Genomic DNA, 23,010 nt, shown 5'->3' on the forward strand with positions numbered 1-23,010 from the left:
AGAGAAATCACTCTGAAACTCTTTAAATGTACTAATATTGGTCTTAACTCTTTAAATGTACTAATACAAGTTAAGACAAAGTATGTATGGAATATATTTTACTTAGCCAGTGTGACCCAGACATTTGTAGATAGGTTAGGAGTTATTAATAGCGTTTAAACTTTGCCTTTGGAGTCATCAACAACAGGGACAAAATAGATGAACCTGCCAAGGCCCAGAGTAAGTGACCCCAGGCAAAGACAGGCCCAATTACTTGCTTTGGCAATAGAAAACAAAATCCTGCCCCCTCAGAGAAACCCCAGGACTCCACATGCAAAGAGGAAAAGTATGAGATCAGATGCGCAATACCACCATGGAGGGCCTGTGCACCACAGTAAGAACTGCAGTCAGGGCCATCTCCCTTCAGCTGTCATGTGCCTCCTCTGCACAGGGGAGAGACACCAGAAGTGAGGCTGTCCTCACCTCCAAAGGGAGGCTCCCTGTTTGGCTGCCCTAGAGGACTGATGTTGCCTGAGGTCTCATAGAGCCCCTCTCAACAAAGAGAACAGCATCCGACAAAAACCTTATATAAATCTTGATGGGAAGCCAGACAGATAGCTGTGTGGATTAAAGCCCCTGCTTAGACAGAGCACTGCAGTTGGGGGTGACCCCAGCATGCTGTGCCGGCCCTGCCCACGGGGCACTCAGAGACCCCAAATGAGACTGGGTGTGGTGACAGGCACCTGTAATCCCTGGCTAAAAATAGGAGGATCACTACTAGTTCTATCTGTGTAGTGAGACCCTGTAGACCTTGTACTAAATAAAATAAAACAAAAGAATGGGCCTAGATATTTTAACTGCAGCATGAGGTGTAACCTATGCTAGTACCAAAACGGAATTTTTACATAGGTTTCTGACAGCTCCACACATGTGCCTTCTGCACTACAAGATCTACACTCACAAATCGACATCCTGTCAGTCTCTTCCCTAAGCCTCTGTGACTTCCTGATTTTGTCTGGAACAACCTGATGAGGAAAAAAAAAGTTTTTTTTTTTTTTTTTTTTTTTTTTTTTGAGCTATGGTAGTGTGCATAGGAATTCTTTTATGCAGCCTGATGGAATGCTGTTTTGGGCTAAGATCTTGTATGCCTTTTTCCCTTTTTTTCCAATTATTGACAAATGATAGTTCTTCAAACAATGGAACTTGATAACCCTATGTCTCCTTTAGGTAAGTCAGGACAATAGTCTTTTGATTACTGGTTGAGAAAGCTCAATGCCCCTTCTCAGCTGAAGCCCTTCTAAGGAGATGGACCTCGGGCCCCTCTGCCTCCCTTAAGAACACAAATCAAAGTCATGGAAGCATGGGTGAGGTAGGATACAGAAAATAATGACAGGTGGAGAGGAGACACCAAAAAACTCCTAATTTTAAAATTGTACTTTCAATAAAACCTGAAGCTTCAGGCCAAAAACCTAGTTTAATTTTTTTTCTCCAAAGTTCAACAAGCCTGGGTCATTTTCTTTTTATCTATAAATGAGTCTTAGCATTTTATTTACTTGTAGATGGGACTTGGCTCTTCTTTTCTTAGGTGTAAATAGGTGTTGGTAATTTCTTTTCAAGGTCCAGAGGAGTTTATAAATTATACTCCTAGGGGCCGGGGAGATGGCTCAGTGGAATAAGCGCTTCCCTGGTAAGCACAAGGACCTGAGTTCAATCTCCGGTTCCGCAAAAAAAAAAAAAAAAAAAGAAAAGAAATAATAAATTATACTCCTAGAGAAAAGTTACTGGAATTCTGGCAAGTAAATTCCAATCCATCACTTCCAATGAAATCCACAGCAAGAATAAAGAAACAAAGACATATCTATAAGTATGTTCAGAGAAAAGGCCAAGTGGAACAAAGACCACAACCTGGGCCAACCCAGCTTTTGTTAATTCATGAAGAGGAGAATAGCTTGGGGTTAAGCGACTGTGAGAATGGCCGGAAGTACATGACTGATGTGAGCTGGGCTAGGTAGGAGACACATGGCACCTCTTCAATATGCTGATGGAGGTCTACAGATAGAGTATTGGATTCCAGTAACAGGTAGCTTCTGTGTTTGGAGGAATCTGCATAACAGAGTTTGAGGAAGTATCTTGTATTTGGGGTCAGCTACTTCAGCTCTGATGTCCATCTTTTGAATCCCTGAGACCTCACCACCTCTTTCTCGAAACTCAATCCCAGCTGACAGCATGTCATCTCTCGGCCTAGCTCATACTTAGTAGGAAGCTGTAGGTGGGTCATCACTGAGCCATCACATTGCTTCAGAGGCTGCCCATCAGCACTTCAGCTACACCCATTTACATTGCATAAAGCAAGTTCACTAGTAGAGCATTTTCCTACCCAGCTCTGTGCATATCAGTACACTTGGATCTGTAGGGAAAAGGTAAATCATAATAGAAGCAAATGGTCTTCTTTTGGGGGTGCCCTCTCCGGGGTCCTCCACCACATTTGATTTATTTTTCCTCATTTTTTGATGGGTTTACTATCCCATTTTTCTCTGCTATTAGAACATCTTCCCAATTCATTCAAACACAAAGGCAAGCTGTCTGCTAGGCCTGCCTGTCCCTCAGGGCCTCCAAGTTCTTCACCCTGCCTATCTGCCTGCTAGGACCTCCTTCCATCCTTCAGGTTCATACTGCTTTTCTCTGGTGAAGATACTCTGCTTTGAGGAGTCTATATTTTTTGTCTTTTTTATCTTAATTTATCATTTGAGCAGAGTACATTCTACAGTCGCTTCTCTAATAAATAATCTTTCCTTCTCTGAAATTGGTTTATTCTCCTCGTAATTAATAGCTTGTCTTAGCTTGGAATTCTACAGTGGGCATCTGTAGAATCTTTTTTACTTCACAAAGTGGAAAGCATTGTTTCAATGATGTCTGGCTTATTATGCTGCTGTACAGAGTGGAAAGCCATTGTAGATTTTGATCCTTTGAATGTCACTCATTTAAGTGACAGCTCAAGAAAATTCATTCTTTCCTTTCCAAAACAATCACTATTGGGCTGGAGAGATGGCTCAGTGGTCTAAAGCACCTACTTAGAACAAGCTTAGCAAAGCATCAGGGACCGCGGTTCAATCCCCCAGCACCACATGCCAGCCAGCCCCGCCCCCTGGTGGGCTGAGCTGGCCACACACACACACCACACTCTCTCTCTCTCTCTCTCTCTCTCTCTCTCTCTAACAAACAAATAAATAAATAAATAAATAAAAAATTCAAAACAATCACTATTTTGATTCCTTTCATTAGGGATTATTTTTGCACATTCTTGAACCTCTTCTAAGTGAACTCATACAATGTATACCCTTTGTGTCTGGTATCCTCAACAACATGTTTTAACATTCCTTTTAATTAATCTCTGTCAGTGATGCAGATGGAAGAAACTCGCAACCTGAAAGATACCTGGCATGAGTTTGTGTTCTCTAAAATTGAAGAATGGATTTCATGAACAATGGAAGTTAAGAGCAGAACATATTTATTGAGGAAAAGAAAGCTTCTGTATGAGAGAGGGACAGAAGGGAACCCAAGTGGGTTGACAAGGACCCCACATTTTCTTGTGATTTTTATAGAGCAAATCCACAAGGTGAGGTGGGTTCAAGGTGGGAAACACGGAAACTCACTAGGTGGACAGGAGGTGGGACAAAACTATGGTCGGCCAATAAGATTGCAAGCTTAATTGTTTAGGTAAAATTGATTGAATCGGGATCAAATGGGGAAGCGAGTTATGTAGCAAGTGTACATTTTTCCTCTAGGGGATCAGGTTAGTGACTCTGCCTGACTTTTTCAAGTGAGTGAGTGATACCCATTTAGAATATCAATCCCCGATGTCCATCTCTAGGGAAATATGTAAGTGCATTTGCTTTCTCTTTTGTCCTGAGGTCTCACCCACAGCAGAGATGCCTGTCTCTCCATTTGCAAACTCCTCATCTTCTGCACTGGCTCCTTCAAGGGCCCAGCCCTATATGCCTGCCTATATTTTTATCTAACTTGTCTACCTCCAGCATCAGTAGTTAATTTCTTTGTATTGGTTAACAGTATCAAAGATACATGACTCATGTAGCTATTCATTGGTTGATGGAAACTTGAGTTCTTTATAACTTTGGAATATTATATTAAATTTGAAGAATTGAATACTTTTTATACAAATCATTTTGTTCAATTCGCTGGAACAAATCACTCAATGAAGAAAAACCTTAGAGAAGTAGATATATCAACAAAATAAGCAAGAAGTATATACATTTACTAACATCCCCTTATTTGTATAGAAATACATGGACTACCTCAAGTGTAATTAATCCGAGTTCTTTTATTTCCTATGTTTGGTTCCTCAATCAGTATTCTCTAGAATCATTGGCAAACTATTGATTATTAAACCCCACCCTAACCCTAACCCAAATAAATTGCAATTTCTAAAAAAAAGTGATTTAATTTATTAGGTGTGGAGTCCCTGGGATCTTAGACACACCCCAGATGATTCTGGTATTTCAACTTTGGCCATTACTGTATGCAATTAATACATTTCAGCAATGATGTCATTACACATTGATGGTTGCTTGGCCAGAGGTGGTATTCCACCCTCAGTGGGTCATCTGCTGACACTCCACAAGGTAAGGACAGTCCCAGAGATGGAAGTGAGGTGGCTGTTCCTTGCTAGACTGTCTTGCTCAAGAGAATGTCACTGATTTCTCAAACAGTGTTTCATAACTTCCAAATGACAATTTTTTTTAATTTATGTATTTGGTCCAGGGTCTCACTATGCAGCTCAGACTCATAGTGATGCTCCTGTTTTTAGCTTCCCCAGAGTTGGGATTACAGGCATGCACCACCATTCTCCAACAGAAAGAAATTTAAAGACCAAAGATCAAGAATGCCGTTATGTCTGGTTCTACTACTAAATGTTAATGCCACCCTCAGAAAGTCTCGTCTAATCCATGTACCTCTATTTCTTCTCACACACAACAAAAAGGCTGAAAGAGGTAATGCCTCTAATTAAAATTATCCAAATCCTGAAAGAAGGTTAAAGACCATCTTGGAACACTGTCTACCAGGAGGTTACCTCCAAGGGTAACTACTTTGCTTGACTCAGAGCCTACTATTAATTTTCAGCAAACAGGTAAAGAGCAATACAACTTCTATTCAGTGGAGATACAAATGACATCTATTTAATAGAAGAAATACTGCCTAAAATTGGTAATTTGTGAAATGAAATCAAAACCTCATACCTAGACAGATATTGAGGAAAACAAAAGTGAAAAAGGGCAAAACAGAGAAGCCACTGCATGGAAAGAAATAGGATGAGGACGGGAAAGATTGCTTTTCAGCGTAAGCATGCACCATTTTGACGAGAATCTTAAAGCTTCTCTTAAAAGTCTAAGCAACAAAAGTTAGTATTTTATTGCCATATATTCTTTATTATAATCCTTTGATCTCAGAGGGTGAGGAGAAAAAGCAGTATCCCTAGCGCCTTGCCCAATCATTCATGGGTTAACAAGCAGGGCCTTCTGGTCCAGCCTCCACAAACAGACGTTCCACTTTGGTATAGTTAGAGTAGCTCCAGTCACTTTACACTTAGCAGTTCTTCCCAGATTCCAAAAGTCCCCTATCCTGGTAGAATCAGCCCTATATGGTTCCAGCTTCCGAAGGTCCAAAGGAACTATGTTTTCAGTGAATGTCTGCCTGGATTTTACACAACTCAAGCATGATAATATTTGGTACAGTGAGTGAGTAAAATCCAGGTATGGACAAGACCAATCACCTGAAAATAGAGGTGTTGCTATTCAGATGGCCTCCCATGGCTTCATTCACCACAGCACAGGGTGCCGTTTCACATGGATGCTGTCCTATGGGCTAAACAGCTTCTGCTAGAGAGGAGCAACACACCTGCCCATCCTTATTGGGGTCCACTCTGGCCTTCAGGGGTCACAAAGTCATTGCTTCTTCATCCAGAATATGAAATGGTGACAGCAGCCCTCTCATCTCTCCGCACTGGTGTGAAGATGGCACTGATACAGAGGGAAACACGCTGGGACTTTGGAACTGTAAGGACCAAACTACCAGCTCCAAGCTGAGGTCAAGCTTCTAGATATAAATTGAAGTTTGTGTTGTATAATTTTCCCTGGCCTGCAGTGAGGAAGATGGGGCTGTCTTTGTTGGAAGAGGCGATGAACCAGCCAGGAAAGGCCACAGACTCAAAAGTAGAGGTCGTCCCTGTACGGAAGTGGTAGAAAAGGAAGGGCTTCACGGGCTCAGGTTTGTTGTACAGATCCAAAATGTTCTCCTCCTGAAATGTGAGAGAGGATACTCATGGGAGAAATGTACACTTTTCAAGATGCTCAAGTTATGTGAACACATCCAACGGACATTCTAAAGTGCACAAAAAACTTACATTAGCTGGACTAGAAAAATGTGTCACAAAGGAACATCAGAACAAGCACATAAAATCTCATCTTCCCAACCCCGCCCTGTAATCCAAAGTTTGTCAAAGAAAGGAAACAAGGGACAGGAGGGCATTTGAAGGATGAAAGGACAAGTTAATGAACAAGCAATTGTGTTTGAACAATGAGTTTGTCCTTTTCCCACATAATGGGCTGAAGGAATTCCTGAAGACTAAGATGCAAATTTGCATATGCAAGCCAAGGGCTTCCCTTACCAAAGAGGGACAGTGACAGCCATCACCCTGGAAGGGCAACTGTTGCAGCAAAGGACAGCTAGGTTGGAAGTTTGTGTTTCAGAACAATTGCAGAACATATAAGAAAGATAAACATCATGAAGTAGACATAGAAGTGTCTAGCAAAGCAAGGAATTCACACTCACAGGAGCAAAGTAAATAAAGGAATAAAAAAGTTTCATATATATAAATGTATGATAATGAGTTTATATATGTTTGTATATGCATATATTGTATATTTAGTCAAATTAATTTTTGTAAATAAATCACATGTATATAAAAACTCAAGAGGAAAGGAGTGCTCTATATAATTCAGCCACATGTCATGCTGAGGGAAGGATTTCTTCTTCCACAGGATTCTGTTGTAATTACTGTGAAATCCAAACTCTCTAACAAGACCTTCAGGTCTACACCCCCCAGCTCTTGCATACCTTATGCTCTTACTTCTTACCACTCTCTAAATGCTGATTCTGCTGCAGCAGGAGACTAACATACTACCACCCAGGACCCTGGTACTTGGCCCACCTGGACACTCCAGCCCCATGCACACCTGCCCAACTTGGCTCCACCCTGTGACTCAGGGACTTATCTCAGACATCCCTTCCTCAAAGAGAACTTCACTGAATATCCTTACCAGAGCTGTCAAATACAACCTCTCACTCATCACTACCTCAGTTCCCAGTTATTTTCTGTATTATTATACTCTATATTATTGTTGCATCACTAAATGTAGTATACTTATCTTTCAAACATGCAATTATTGTCAGATTCCACCACTACTCTCTAAATGTAGCATGTTTACCTATCCATCATATAATTATCACCAGAATCACACATCACTGTATTTCTCAGCATGCAGAAGAGCCCCTGGCATTCTGCTCAATAGGTTGTTTAATAAATGCCTTCTCATTTCAAACTCCCTACCTCTCCCACCAGCTTTATTTCTTTATACTCCTGGTTCACTGAGAAAGTGAGCACAGGAAAGAAAGCTCCCACAAACAACTCTACCCTGGTGCCTCCTTCCTCTGAGTTGGGCTGAGTGGTTGGAGAACACCTACACCCACCAGCTTAAGGCCACTCATTCTTCTCGCCATTCTCCCCACTCTCTTGTTCTCCATCAGTTTTGTTTCTCTACTCAGTCATCCTGTGAGCATATTTGATTTCATTTCTATCATTTTAAAAACATAGTCCCATGTCACTTAATGACAGGGATGCATTCTGAGAAAAGCGTCACTAGGCAATTTCATCACTCTGTCAACATTATAGAATATGCTTATACAAACTAAGCCAGCTATGATGTCACTAGATGATAGAGTCTTAGATGACCGTGATCTTACATGTGATTCATCATTGACTAAAACTTTGCTCTGCAGCATATTCCACAGCAGCACGACCAGTTCTCCTTTGTGGGAAACTCTGCACAATAACTGCTTGTGTTTACTGTCTGGTTTCTTGCTTAAAATTCCTCTCTTCAAATTACTTCAAACATTCACCCTCACTACTGTACTGACATTGTCCTCATCCGGGTCCTCAGTGACCCACATATTGCCAGTCTGTCCTGAGGACAAAATCACAGCAGAAAGCTGACTTAGAAGAGCATGTAATTCTCAGTTCTCCTCCTATGGATCACATTCACTCTGCCAACAAATCCTGTTGCCTGCACTTAAAATATTTCCAAAATCGTACCTGCCCCTCTCTGCCTCCATTGCTATCACCTGGCCCTTCGAATCACACCTAGCTCACTCCAAAGCCTCCTTGAAGGAATGTTGCCCTTTCCCCCACACCCTATGATTGACTGGAAGCCAGTGTGATCCTTTTTAGGCCAAAGTCCATTCGTGTCACTCTTTGTTGATATCATTTCTCTGAGATCACGAGGCCAAGTCCTTACAAAGGCAACACGCCCTTCCTGGTCTCTCTTTTTCTCTCTGAACTCCTCCCTCTTCATTTCACTCCCACACAACTGCCTTTCTGACCCTGGGTCTTGCCCTCACTAGATACCCTGCTGACTAATGTCCCTGCCTCCTTCTCTTTGCCAAGATTTCACTGTCACAGTGATGCCTACTGTGCTACTCCTCACTGTAGCCTGAATCCACCTCTGCTTCTGGAGCTGCAGCTTCTTTATTTTGCTCCAATTGTTCCCTTCAAAGAGACACACACCCTTTAACACACCACAGCATTTATCTGCTAATATATTTAGTGTGTAGATTATCTGCTGTTTTTTTCCTCCCTTAGACTAGAATCCAAGCCCAGTGAGGTTAAGGGTTTCCTGCCATCTATACCCAGATAGATCTGAAGAACAGGCACGGTGCTTGCAGCCATTTACATATGCACCCATGTGATGAACTGAATTGGACTGAGTTAAGTTAAATTAAGTGAATTAAAGTTAAGTTAATGGAATAGAACAAATATATATATGTTATATATATACAATTGTATATTTGTACTTTATATAGCCATATGAGCCTATGTAAAATCACAGAGTTCAGGAAACAAAAGAGTAAAAGTTGACTTCTAAAAAATGCTATAGGGTGGTTTAGAAGACAAAATTGAAAATGTTATTAAATATGACAGTGAACAAATACATTTTTCTAGAATGCAACACAAACTAAAAAATGAAAGGGAAAAAGTGTGGCAAGTTCGATGAGAGAGATACTCAAGAGAAATCTAGGATTTACGTGACTAATGAGTGGGAATTCCAAAAGGAAAGACATGGCAGAATTATGTAGAGAACGTATTGAGGAAACTGTGACTGAGAGCATCTCAAGATGTAAGGAAGATGGGTGTCCTCAGCCAGTGAATGGCAGGATAAATGAAAGTCTCTTGGATACATGTTACTCAATAGGATCTAAGAAAAAAAATATATGCTTAGGAAAAGGATATTTCTTTTTCCATTATAATGTTCAACCTTGTACCAAATAAAATTTTTGTAAAGGAAAATAGGCTTTTTAAAATATGATTTTTCTGGACCCACCAAATAGCTCAGCAGATTAAAGTGCCTGCTTAGGCAGATGCAGTGGCTGGGGGTTCAATCCCCGGACCTACTGTACTGGCCTCACCCCCGGGGCATGCTGAGGTGGAGACCAAGACTGGGCATGGTGGTGCATGCCTGTAATCCCAGCTCTTGGATCACTACAAGTCTGGTCTATATAGTGAGACCCTGTACTAAAATACAAATATATATATATATATATATATATATATATATATATAATTTTTCTTCCTCACTGACCTTGAGCAGCAGCGTGGGTTGTCCTCCAGTGTCCTCACAACACAGACTCATGGCTGGGCTCTGGATTCCCAGGTAAATGGGAGTTCCTTTGTCTTTCTCAAGGGACTCCGGATACTTGCATGTAATGACAGTGACAGTGGCTAGAGTGATAAACACAGAAAAACATGTCAGTTTCCTTCTGAAGTCAGGAGAATGGAACTGTTCTCCTTCTAATTTTCCAAAGGAGTATCTACCAGGTGGGGCTGGAGGACACAAAAGAGTACAACTTTTTCTGGCCCAGACCCACCAAATGACCAACAACCATGTCCATCCATCCATCCATCCATCCATCCATCCATCCATCCATCGCTTATGGACAATAACTGCCTTAGTAAATGGAGTAAAGAAAGTTAAGCAAATGGCAGGTTCTGTCCCCCATATTTTCACATCTGTGCTTGAACACCTGGAAAAGGGGAGGCTCCTACTCCCAGCAGCATCTCTGATCCATGGAGAGCTCTGTACATTAGCAAGTTCTGCCTATTGTGATTGTGAAATTTGTCTTCCTGTGTTATTCACACATTTCATCATAGGATATGTTGAGGTCAAATGGAACAAGCTAATCCCCTACTACAAGATGGGTCACCCGTTTCGGCTCAGAATGCAAATCTTCTAATTCCGAGGAGGCTACTCTACCATATATTGTTATTTACCCTGGTTTAAAACTTTTCCAAAAAATAAAAAATAAAACTTTTCCAAAGGGCTTGTAAGATAACTCTGTAAACTAAGTGCCTGGTTAGGCAAGCACAGGGCATGCTGAGCCAGCCACTAAAACTGGGCATGGTGGTGCACTCCTGTAATCCCAGTACTGGGGAAGCTGACAGCAGGAGTATCACTACAAGTCTGAGCTGAGTAGTGAGACCCTGTACCAAATACATTAAAAAATAAAAAAAGAACTAACCTTTCCAGTGACTTCTCCTCCCAACAAGCTAAAATTAGGTCCCCTCTAGGTATAACCCATTGAAATCTATGGGTTTTGGGACACAGTATAATTGTATATTTGTATGCGGTGCAATGTGATGATTTTATGTATTTCTATACAATACAATAATGACCAACTTAAAGTATTACCTCATACACATCATTTCTTTGAGGTGAAAGCAAAAACCTGCTCTTCTAGCTATTCTGGAATATGCATTACTAGAAGGTCAACCAAGCATTTGTACTCATGCTTTAACAAAAGGCCATTACCAATGTGAGGTGTGGAACACCCACAGCAGGAGCACTCACCTGATGCCACACTATTACTCCGTGGAACTGTCACAATGGCCTGACCCTGAAAGATCCACACCTGCTGATCCAAATCAGAGATCTTTCCAAGTTGTGGGGTATCTCTTGCTGTTTGAAGAGAAACAAATAATGAAAAATTATGAAGGCCAAGGTTGCTTCATTCAAGAGAAAGTTCATCTAATCTTGGAACTTCCATATGGAAGACTGGAAGTTTATACCCCAGAACCCTTCAGCCCAGCCTTTCTTTCCAGTAAAGCTATTGGCTCTGCTGAGGAGAGGCAAAGGCTACCAAGGTCAATAAATGATATAAGACAGCAAACCATCAAGGATGGTTAATGAACAGGAAAACGAGTGGTCCCACAGCATCTGTGTGTCAAAGCCCAGCTGTTCTCTTTTGGACCTGCTCTGTGCTTGGAAAAATCCCAGGAAATGGAGCTGGAACAGTAAATGAGCAATGGTCCCCTCCTTCTGGAATCCCATGGTACAGTGGCAGTGAACAGCACCATGCACTTAGAGCCATGCACAGGGAGGGGCAGAGAATGCTAAGGCACCCCAAGGACACAGACATGACTGCCAGTGACTGGGCCCACCAGAGCCCTATCCCAACATTACCTCCTATGGCAGTATCATTAGAGATTCCCATAGTGGATTTCTCTTAACACCTGTGGGAACAAAGAAGAGATGAGCCTCAAGTGACATTTCTAAGACTTTCCTAGGACACTGGTTCCTCGACTTCTTATTTGAGACAGGGAGCTAACATGCCTGACTTAACACAAATCTTTAGCCAGAAGCCACCACCTAGGATAAAACTCCACAGAAGTCTCAGTGATGGGAGAATGATGAGAATTATTCCCCACCCAGAGATCCAGCCAAGAATGTTATCTCCCTAGAAGTCCCATTGCCAAGCATGACATTTGACCTTAACAATTCCAGGCCCCTGGTGCCAGTATATCCTCCTGCCAAAGGCTTTTTCCCTTCACTGTATCTGTTTCTATCCAGAGGAAAGGAAGTGTCCATACCAGGCAGGTTCTTCCAAATCCCAGCCCCTCCACCATGAGAGACAACAAGTCCCACACAGGAAAAAGTCCACATTCATCCTACCATGGCTCTACCTTTCGGCTCATTCCCAAAGCACAGAAGACTCCAGGGTCAGAGGGATCTTGCAGCTACGGGCTTTACCTGGCAAGAAAGGATCCTAATTGAAAGTCCACTGCACCCAGTCACAGCTCCTTCAGCTTCTGAGAGCAATAATGGGCTCTGACAGAACCTGGGTCATTTATCTAGATGAGCAGAGGGAGGTTCTAGTTTCCTGAACAGGGTATGATCAATGTTCAACATTTTAAAAATTCCAGTTATTCCTGCCAAGATATTCAAGGAGTTTCTCATGAAGAAATCTCAAATGAGTATGACTTGTCCAGGATCCCTGAGAAATAAGGGCTGGGCTAAGCCTACAAGGTCAACCACAAGGAAATAGAGATAACAGATCATGGGTTTCTCAAAAATGGGGAAACTAGGGGACTTCCCCAGACCTCAGCCCTCCTGCCATGTTACTCTGGGGTTAAGACTGAAAATGCAAGGTACCCACACATCAGGGATTCCATCTCCTGGCAGAGGAAACCTAGCCCGCTATAGGCAGGCTAAGGAATAAGGATCTGCGAGTGTCCTTGCCAAAGCTCTCCTATCTTCCATCCCTGCCTCCTCTGGCCTCAGAAGAGCATGGTACTTTGCTGTTGAGGTCCTAGTCCTATCACTTTTAGCTTGTGATTTACCTGTCCTTAGGAGAAAGTATGAGATTCAAATTAATGCTCAGACCTCCAAACACTACCTCCCGTGAGGCTGTTAGACAGTCCTGGCATATCCCAGCATCACCAACTGAGGAAAGTTTCTAACACATGAACCTGTGGGAGACACAGTCAAACTATATCTAAACCATAGCAAGGAGCGAAAGTGATAAGAGGTGAGAATGGCATCATTGTGGTCGATGACTGAAGAGCAGAAAGCCTATCTGCTGACAATGGCCCATGGCTTTCACATTTGCTTTAGAAAACTATCAGTATTGATTATAGCAAAAAATGTAATGACAGAGTTTTTCTATGTTAACCTAATCAAGTTTCTAGATCATTTCTGTTGTGTTTTATCATCAGGTAAAGCAATGACAGTGATGTACATCATTAAGCATGAATTAAATTCTAACATTACTCACCCAGCCAAATTGCTTACGCATAGATACGATTTCAAGAGAACACTTAGTCCAGATTCTAGTATTCAGGCTGTGAGATACTATCACAAGTACATTTGTTTGGTAATGAATCCTGCTCACTTACTCATTTAGCATGCTCACAGTCTTATTAAGTTGAGGAAGTGTCAAACCAAATCAAGCGCTTGATCATTTGCCATCATGAGAATCTCTAGAATTTGCTATAGATGCCCAATGTATAGTACATTATTCACATAGCTGCCCTGACAATCGAATAATACAGAGGTATCCTGCAATAAAGGTTCTACAGCCTTCAAATGTTTCAACTACAAAGAATCAAATTAGTATAGAATGAGACTTGGAATCTGTAACTCCCCAATACAAATCCAGGGCTGCCTGATGGATGCTCACAATCCTTTGGGCTCCAAAGAGGACCAATGCTACAACAGAAATTGTAAGATGCCCCTGGAAAAGACCTGGGTACCATGAACCACACAGACCAACACAGGGCTATTTACACTCTAGAAAACTTGAGGAAATGTCAAGAAAATTCCTGGGGCAGCATCCGCACCATGGACCTCACCAGTGGAGGTGGCACGATGTGCTTAGCCATCTTCAAAGACCTCTTCCTCCCCAAGCCAGGTCTAAGACTTGTTCTCTGCGAACTGACCCATCACCGTGAGCTGAAGTTGACCTCTGTGAAATCTCAGGCTTTAAGATAAGACCAGCATGCTACTTAACATCTTGATCTGCTTCATTAGAAAATGATGGTGAAATCAACAAAAATAACCCCAAAGCTCCTCAACAAAATGACCAAAGTAAAAAGAATCATTAAGAGAATTAAGACAAAGGAATCAAGTTACATAGAACCACCATAAAGATATAATTATCTTAATTTAAAACACGTGAGTGTACAATTATGCGGGACAGCAACAGCCAATATTGTTTTATTGCTAAAACAATAAAAAGTCTTAGCCCATAAAGCAACATACAAGAAAGAACCATGGTTAGATGATCATAATTTGAAATGCCTGGACCAAAACTTAAAAGACAGAACTCATAGCCTTTGCCTAGTAGTCCACATCATGCAAGAAGTAAAACGCATGACAGAAAAGATAAAAATTTAGTGCCATCGGTATTTCAAAATCTTGAATAAAGCTTAGGAAAAACACACTATGAAATACTAAAAACACAAGCTAGGAGAAATTATTTGAAACACATCTAACAAAAGATATTCAATATCCAATGTTTTGGGGAAAATTCCTACTAATTCATAGGAAAATGCAAATAACCCGACAGAAACAAGCAGGGGAAATGAAAAGCATTTTACTGGATAGGAACATAAATGCTTAATAAATTTAAATAATTATAATAATCACACTAGTGATTAGCTTTATGCAAATCAAAGCAGTAAATGAGATTCAGTGTCCTCCCATCAGGAAGGCACAAATTAAAGAGACAGTAGGCAGTGATGTGAGGAAACAGTCTCTCACCAAGTGGATGGATATGTGAATCAATCTGTTTCAGGAAGCAATTTAGCAGGAGCTATTAAAAATTTAAGTATGTGTACCCTTGACTCAATAATTTTAATTACAAGAATGGGCTAGTTTCACCTTCAAAAGCTGGAAAATATTATTCAGAGGTAAGAAGATAGTTTATTTTTTCATTTTATTTTTATTTTTCTTCAATCAGATTTTATTGGTACATTTCAGATATATATAATGATCACAATCATCATAGAGAATTTGTACCTGTACCTTGATTTTTTTCCCATTTCGCTACCCTCCTTTCAACCTACACTTTTTTTATCTTTGATTTCCAGATTTATTAACTTTTTTATTAATTTTATTGAGAAACAAATAGCAATGAGACAGTTTCAAAACCGACTAGTAGAACAGTTTCAATAATTAATACATTGCATATTGTTGTCTTTGTAGTGGTTATTCATAGTACAAGATGCAGACATGATATTCTGTCCAAACACTATTAGTACAAATTTTTCTTCTCATTGAATTAAGAGAAAGTAGCTACATATCTATCCTATTTTGTATATACAGATACAAAATGGGCCTTCATTTGTATCCCCTATTTTTGTTTAGTTTTGTCAGAGATGGGTATTCAATTGCCATTAAACTATTGTAGGTGCATGAATTCAGCAAAATATTCCAATATAGTCCAGTAGTCCATAATAGTAGTGGATTATCCGTAGGACTGGCAATGTCGGAAGTTGTTGACTTGAGCCTTTTACAGCTCAGCATATTAATATGGCTTTACTTTTTATACCCCATTTTTATATTTTTCTGCTGGATGGGTAAGACCAAGCTAAAGCAAGACCTATATAACAAGAAATGTAGCTTTTGTTTCTGACAAGGTCAGTCAGATTCCCTCAGGATCTACCCTGAAACCCTGTACCGCAGTTTGTAAATCCTCCGTCAGTGTCAGCCATGCGGATGAACCATGGCCATTGCTTGAGCAACCTACATTTTTAATGATAAGGTTGCTTCTGTGACCACACTTATTTCAAAGTAGACTTTATCCTCGAGATGGAAACTGCCAGTTCCTGATCAAGGCTTTCAATAGCTGTCTGTCTCTTCACGTTCTTAGCTGCCACCATTAATGAGAAACTGGTCACAGAAGTTGAAGTAAGAGTATTTACCCTTATTTCCCAATTAATGTCTTTCTTATAGCTTCTCTGGATGGGTTGGCACGTTTAAATTGTACTTGTGAGGAGGCAACTATCCTCTATATGTGCACTTTGACAAATTGCCTACTACATTTTTCCATCATTGTGGCCACATCGGGAGACATAGATTCCCACAGGGCTTTGACATTTTACTAGTTTCAAAGTTCTGACTCATCACTGTTCAGATACGGCCTCACTGCTATGACTATTTCATTCCCAGGAGTTTTATCTGGCACTTCTTTGCAGAACGAATAATATGATTTTAAACTTTCTTTTCAGCAATTCCAAGGAGTATTGTTAACTGAGTATAAAGATATCTGTTGATTCATAATTCGCAGTGGGATCCTCTATTTCCATGACATCTCTGGATGGCTCTGTGCCACTGATGGTACTATTGCAAAATGAGGTGCCCCTCATCGTTCCTGTACATCCTTAGCCCCAAACAAGACACAGGCTGGTAAGTGACCAGTTCTGCCATGGTGTCTTTAGCTACTCATGGTGGCACTCTACAGCCAGTACTTTGAGTGCAGAGGCATAAAACACAGGTGTTTCTCTTTTCCACCTAATTCCTCTTTTTGGTTGGTATGTATTTGTCATACATATATGGTACAATCTTTTATTCCTACTTTAAAAATTAAAGTGGCATATAAAAGCTTACAGAATGAAATAAGTGTCCGTGAGTCTATGCCGATATAAATATAAAGTTATAAACTAGAAGGAAAAAATAACAGCTCTCTCTTACTAAAAAATTCCAATTAATAAGTGAAAAAAGCATCAATAAGTGGAAAACAAAGATTTAGCATTGGCTGGCCAGATAGCTCAGTGGATTAAATTGCCTGCTTAGGTAGATGCAGTGGCCATGGGTTCGATCCCTGGCCTGCTATGCCTGCTCCGCCCCCAGGGTACACTGAGGAGGTGACTGAGACTGGGCATGGTAGCATACGCCTATACCCCAGCGCTTGGGAAGCTAAAAAACAGTCCAATCTGTGCAGTGAAACCCTGTAGACCCTGTACTAAATATATTTTTTAAAAATTAAAAGTAACTAAAAAAATTTAGCATTAAGTGCATAGCATAGTATTCATTGTTGAAAGAATATATAGAAAAGGAGCCGGGGAGATGGCTCAGTAGAATAAGCTCTTGTCTGACAAGCACAATGGCCTGAGTTTATGAGAAAGTTCTGCCAAAAAAGAAAGGAGAGAGAGAGAGAGAGAGAGAGAGAGAGAGAGAGAGAGAGAGAGAGAGAGAAATATAGAAGGTAGTTAAGGGCTGAAGGGATAGCTCAGTAGCATAAGTGCCTCCTGGCAAGCACAGCCTCCTGAGTTCAATTCCCAGTACTGCCCCCCCCAAAAAAAGCCAGCAAGATAGCTCAGTGGACTAAGTACCTGCTTTGGCCAGTGCAGGAACCAGGGTTTAATCGCTGGTCCCACTGGACACACTGGCTCCACCCCTGGGGTACACTGAGCCAGCTAATGAGTCAGGGTGTGGTGGCACATGATTGCAATCCCAGCGCTGGGGAGGCTAAAAGCAGGAGGATCACTATGAGTATGAGCTTTGTAGTGAGACACTGTACCACATACATAAATGAAAAAGAACCAATAGATGATACTTAATATGATTTCAAAGTATCTCTAACAATACTTACAAATTACAAAGAGAAATATAACAACTTTATAGCTATTATAACTCAGCACACAACACCTTAACCAAGCAACTGAGGTTAACATCATGAGAAATAGGATTCACAGAGATACTGGACCCCAGATATGCCATCTTGATGTGGACACAACACACTACCTTTAAGTATAAAGCATTTGATCTTTATGTAATTAAAGAAAGCTAACAAACCTAACTGAGAGAGTCATTCCACAAAACAACTAAGCAAGACCAAATGTCAAGGTCCTAAAAGATAAGGACAAACTAAGCAACTACGATGGTTTGGGGAAGTCTAAGGAGATACGACAGATTCATTCAGGGATGGAAGAGTAGGGTTCTGGATTGTCTTCTGCAACAGCATGAGAATGTAAGAGGAAAAACCCATGGAATTCAAGTAAAATTTATAGTCTAAGGAGTAGAATTTCTCCGCTATTAATTTCCTGGATTTGGTCATTATACTAGGGTTAAATTTTTAACATTAGAGGAAAGTAATTAAATCGTATATCTAAACATTACTATTTTCTCAATTTTTCAAATAATATTTTCAAAATAAGTTATTTTGTGACAGCACTAAACAAAAAAGGTGATGCAGATGAAATGTTCATTTTGTATCTGTGTATTGAAAATGGTTAGGATAGATATGTAGTTACATGCTTTTAATGAATAGAGGGATTTGTTGTAATAGTGTTTATATATAGGATATCATGTCTGCATCTTGTACAGCGAATAGCCACTAGGAAGAGAGTATGCAATGTGTTATTGAAACCATCCTACCAATTTAATTTGAAACTGTCTCATTGCTATCTGTTTCTCAATAAAATTATGGAAAAAATAAACTAAAAAATAAAGGTCAAAGTGTTCAAAAAAAAGTTCTCATTTTGCATTATTCCTAATTTTTTTACTATTTTGTATCCTTTAAAAAATAATAATTTCAAGAAACTTTAATTTTTTCTTGTCTTTTTTACTTTTTAAGTTCATCTTATAGATTATAATAATATTTATTTTTACTCTTCAAAATAAAATAAAATTGAAAAAAAATAATAATAATAATTTCTTTCAGAGGCAGTGCCAGCAGCAGGATGCACATGGCCTGGGCAGGGACCCCTAGTGAGTGACCCAGCAAGAAACCCTCAAAGGTGGCATCAGGAGCAGGGTGCATGCAGCCAGACTGCCCCAGGAGGGCCCCCCCCCATAGCTGGGCGTGGAAGACACACCAGTGACTGGTAAATCAGATGAACCAGCATTGTGCTTTGGAGCACAGACAGGCGGAATACAAAGGGGTGCAGGGCATTCTTTCATTTTTTTTTATTACATACACATCAAAGGGCTGGGGAGAAATCCATAACAGTGTGCCAACCCCAACCCCCACATCCAGAGGCCAACATCAGCCCTATACCTAGCACGAATCCCACTGCAAAACTGGCTGAAGCACACAACACATTTCTGAGATCGGACTTGGACCTACCACAGAACTGCAAATACCAGAGGAATCTTATGCCATTTATTTTTCTATATTTGTTTGATTAGTTTTCCTTTTTATGTCCAGTTGAGGTCTTTTTTTAAAGTTAGTTTAATTTGGTTTTGTTTAATTTTTTAAGATTTTGTCTGTTTTCTCTTTCAAGTCTCTTTTTCTCTCTCCTTACTTTTTCGTTAATGACTTAGATTTATTACCTTCCTTTGTTTTCATCTACTTGTCTTCCACCTCTCTTTTGCCAACTATCTGCCTCATTTAATGATACGTTCATGTGAATAAACATTGTCTCTTCTCTTCCTGGCTAACTCCAATGCTCCTCTGCTTCCTCTTCCACTCTTTCCCTCTTTTGTCCTGTTTCATAAAACTTGGATGATCATTCTATGCCGCCCAGCCTTGCTCATACTATAGGACCTCATTTATATCTCTATCTTGCCCCTTTTCTTCTTAATCCCTCTTAAAACATGATGAAATCACTCCACTAAAGGGAAAATCATTTCATACAGATTCCTGGTATACGTTAGATTCTGTTGTATAATTGTAGAATCTGCTCCTATTGTTAAAAGTCTCAGTCTGATAGTTATCACAGCTGGCCAGTAGCAGGCTGCACTCAAGACTATTGTTATTGCTAACTGTTCTGTTTTAGCAAGAATACAATCTTTGCCATAATCGATTTTCCTCTGCTGTATGAAAACACTGTGATTGTGGGATCAACATAATCACCATAATTCAGTAACATAGAACTGGGTGGTGAGTCAGAGAGACAATAACTTCTCATCCTCAACACATAGGGAAAGTAGTTTCTTTGGATAGACTCAAAGACCAAGAACCACCTCCATCTAGAAGATATCCCAGTGGAACTGTCATTTCCCAGGGAAGCCCCCATACTAGGGATAAAGCTATCTCCTATAAGAAGTCTACAAGCACTATCACAGAAAACAAAACAATACAGAAAACAAACTGATGGAATACAGAAGTAAAAATGCAACCCCACATGCCCAGCCCACCCAGGACAAGCCCAGCACACAATAAGATAGAGCAAATTGGAACCCATCCACTGGACTTTATGAATGATAGAACAGAAGTGAAAAAAACAAAAGGAAGAGACTATAGAAAAACTAATCTCTAAGGTGCAAAAAGAAATGACAATAAAAATAAGTGACATTAAAGCAGACACAGATTTTAAAAATAGAGGACCTCAGAAAAACAACAGAAAGCATGAAAGCCCAACATAGGAAATAAATAGAATCCATGAAAGAGATACAAGCAGAAGCCCAGGAAATTAAACACTCCATTGGAAGCATACTCAACTGATTGAATAAACCTAAGGATAGGATATGAGATCTAGAGTACAGGATTTCAGCTAGTGACCATGAAAAGAGAGATATCTTAAACATAGCAAGAGGCCATGAAAAATCAATCCAGCAGCTATAAGGTGAAGCAAAGAAGAACAACATAAGATGGACTGGAATTAGTGAGAAAGCCAGAGACAGTGAAAAAGATATTTAAAGTATTTCTTCACAGAAATTATGCCAGAAAACTTCTCAAACATCAATAAAGAATTTGACATGCAAATAAATGAAGTGTACAGAACTCAAAATAACCATGACCAAAATAAATCTACATTAAGGCACATAATAATCAAGATTCCACAAATTTAGCACAAGAATATTACAAGTGGCTAGAGAAAGGAAACGTATCATCTATAAAGGAAAACCCACCAGAATTACAGCATACTTCCCAACACAAACCCTCCAATCAAAGACAACTTACAATGAGGTATTTCAAACCCTAAAAGAAAAAAATCTCCAATCCTGATGATTTATATAGTAAAACTATGTTTCAAAATCAACAGAGAAATTATACTTCCCTGACAAAGAATAACTGAAGAAATTTATATCCACCAAACCAGCTCTACAGAATGCTCTGAAGGATATATTAGAAAAAGATAAAGAAGACCATAAACATGAACCCCAGTAGAAAGAAGCAGCCAGGCAGGGTAAGCAATTAAACAGAGGACAAAGACAGGGAATCAACAACAGGAAAATAACGTGAAAAAGATAAGCCAACACATACCAGTTTTAACCATCAATGTAAATGGTCTCAACTCAACAATCAAAAGAAACAGACTGGCAGAATAGAGAAACAAACAAAAATAAACAATATGCTGCATTCAAGAAATATATTTACCTTAAAAAGAAATTCATAGACTAAAAGTCAAAAGATGCAAAACAAGTCTCTATGCCACAGCAATACAGAAAAAAAGTAGAAGCAGCTATTCTATTGTTATATAATGTAAACGTTAAACTAAAACTGATATAAAAAAAACACACAAAGAAGGTCACTACATACTTGCCAAGGGAAACATTCAAGAAGAGATAACAATCATAAATAACTATATGCACCAAACACAGGTTCACCCAACTACATAAGACAAACATTAACAAACATAAAAGGCAAATAAGAACTAACACAATGTTGTGGTGGGGACAACAATATTGCAGTCTTACACATAGATAGATCAACCAAACAAAAGAAATAAACGAAAAGATCAAAATTAAACCAAGCTTGTGATCAAGTGGACCTGGTAATTGTCTATAGAGTGTTAACCCCAAAACATTAGAATATGCATTCTTTTCAGATGCACATGGGTTGTTCTCCGAAATAGACCATACTGTGGCCCACGTTTGAGTAAATAGAGAGGAATTGAAATCATCCCATGTGTACTATCTAACCATAGCAAAATGAAACTATAAACCAACAACAGAAGAAACCACAAAACTACATAAACACATGGAAATTAAACAACCCTTCTGAACAACCAAAGGATCACACAGGAAATTAAGCAATGCATACAATTAAATGATAAAGCAGATACAATATACCAGAACATACAGGACACAATAGAAACACTTCTATGAGAAAAATTTATAGTGATGAATTCACACATCAGAAAAACAGAATAAATGCAAGTCAACAACCTAATGTTGACCCTCAGTCTTCTAGAAAAAGAACAAATCAAACCCAAGACTCATACAAGAAAAGAAATTATAGAAATAAGAGCAGAAATTAATGCAATTGAAACTAAGAAAATAATACAAAGAATCAATGAATCAAAAAGTAAAATTCAAAACAATAAGTAAAATTGATAAACCATTAGCTACCCTCATCAAAAAGAAGAAAGTAAAAACACAAATTCAAGCAATTAGAAATGAAAAAGAGGAAATCACAACAGCTCCTACAATAATCCAGAGGATCATCAATACCTACTATGAGAACCTACATTCTAATAAGATTTAAACACAGAAGAAATGGACAGATTCCTAGACATAATCAAATTTCCAAAACTAAATCAAGATGATATAAAAATTCTAAATAACTCATTATCAACTGATTAAATTGAAGAGATAACTAAAGATTTGCTAACAAAGAAAAGTCCAGGTAATGATGGATTCACTGTTAAATTTTACAAAAAATCTAGAGAAAAACTAATGCCATCAATTAGTTTTTTAGCGTTTTCAATGCTGAAAATCTTTAAGGAAATTGAAAGGGAAACAATACTCCTAAAGTCATTCCTTGAAGCAAGTATTACTCTGATACTGAAACCAGAGAATGATGCAACCAAAAAGGAAAGCTACAGGACAATCTCCCTAATCAATAAGGGCCAAAAATCCTCAACAAAATACTGGCAAACAGAATGCAGGAAATCGGACTGGTGAGATGGCTCAGGGGTCTAAAGTACCTACTTAGAACAAGCTTAGCAAAGCACAGGGACCACGGTTCAATCCCCCAGCACCACATGCCAGCCAGCCCCGCCCCCTGGTGGGCTGA

At 39.6% G+C, this 23,010-nt stretch overlaps 1 protein-coding gene across 1 annotated transcript in view; it reads right to left on the reverse strand.

Moving 5' to 3' along the window:
* Positions 1-6,082: 6,082 nt before the first annotated feature.
* The window catches only part of LOC101560732 (interleukin 36 gamma), a 23,362-nt gene continuing 6,434 nt past the window's right edge, over positions 6,083-23,010 (reverse strand). Inside the window, exons 3-5 of the mRNA XM_023717357.1 lie at positions 11,175-11,282; positions 9,909-10,048; positions 6,083-6,292 (exon numbers count right to left, since the gene is read on the reverse strand). Coding sequence (XP_023573125.1) covers positions 6,083-6,292; positions 9,909-10,048; positions 11,175-11,282 — 458 coding nt within the window. The remainder of the gene's footprint in view (positions 6,293-9,908; positions 10,049-11,174; positions 11,283-23,010) is intronic.

This window comes from Octodon degus, unplaced genomic scaffold (assembly GCF_000260255.1).
Source record: "Octodon degus isolate 3935 unplaced genomic scaffold, OctDeg1.0 scaffold00052, whole genome shotgun sequence".
Lineage (NCBI taxonomy): Eukaryota > Metazoa > Chordata > Mammalia > Rodentia > Octodontidae > Octodon > Octodon degus.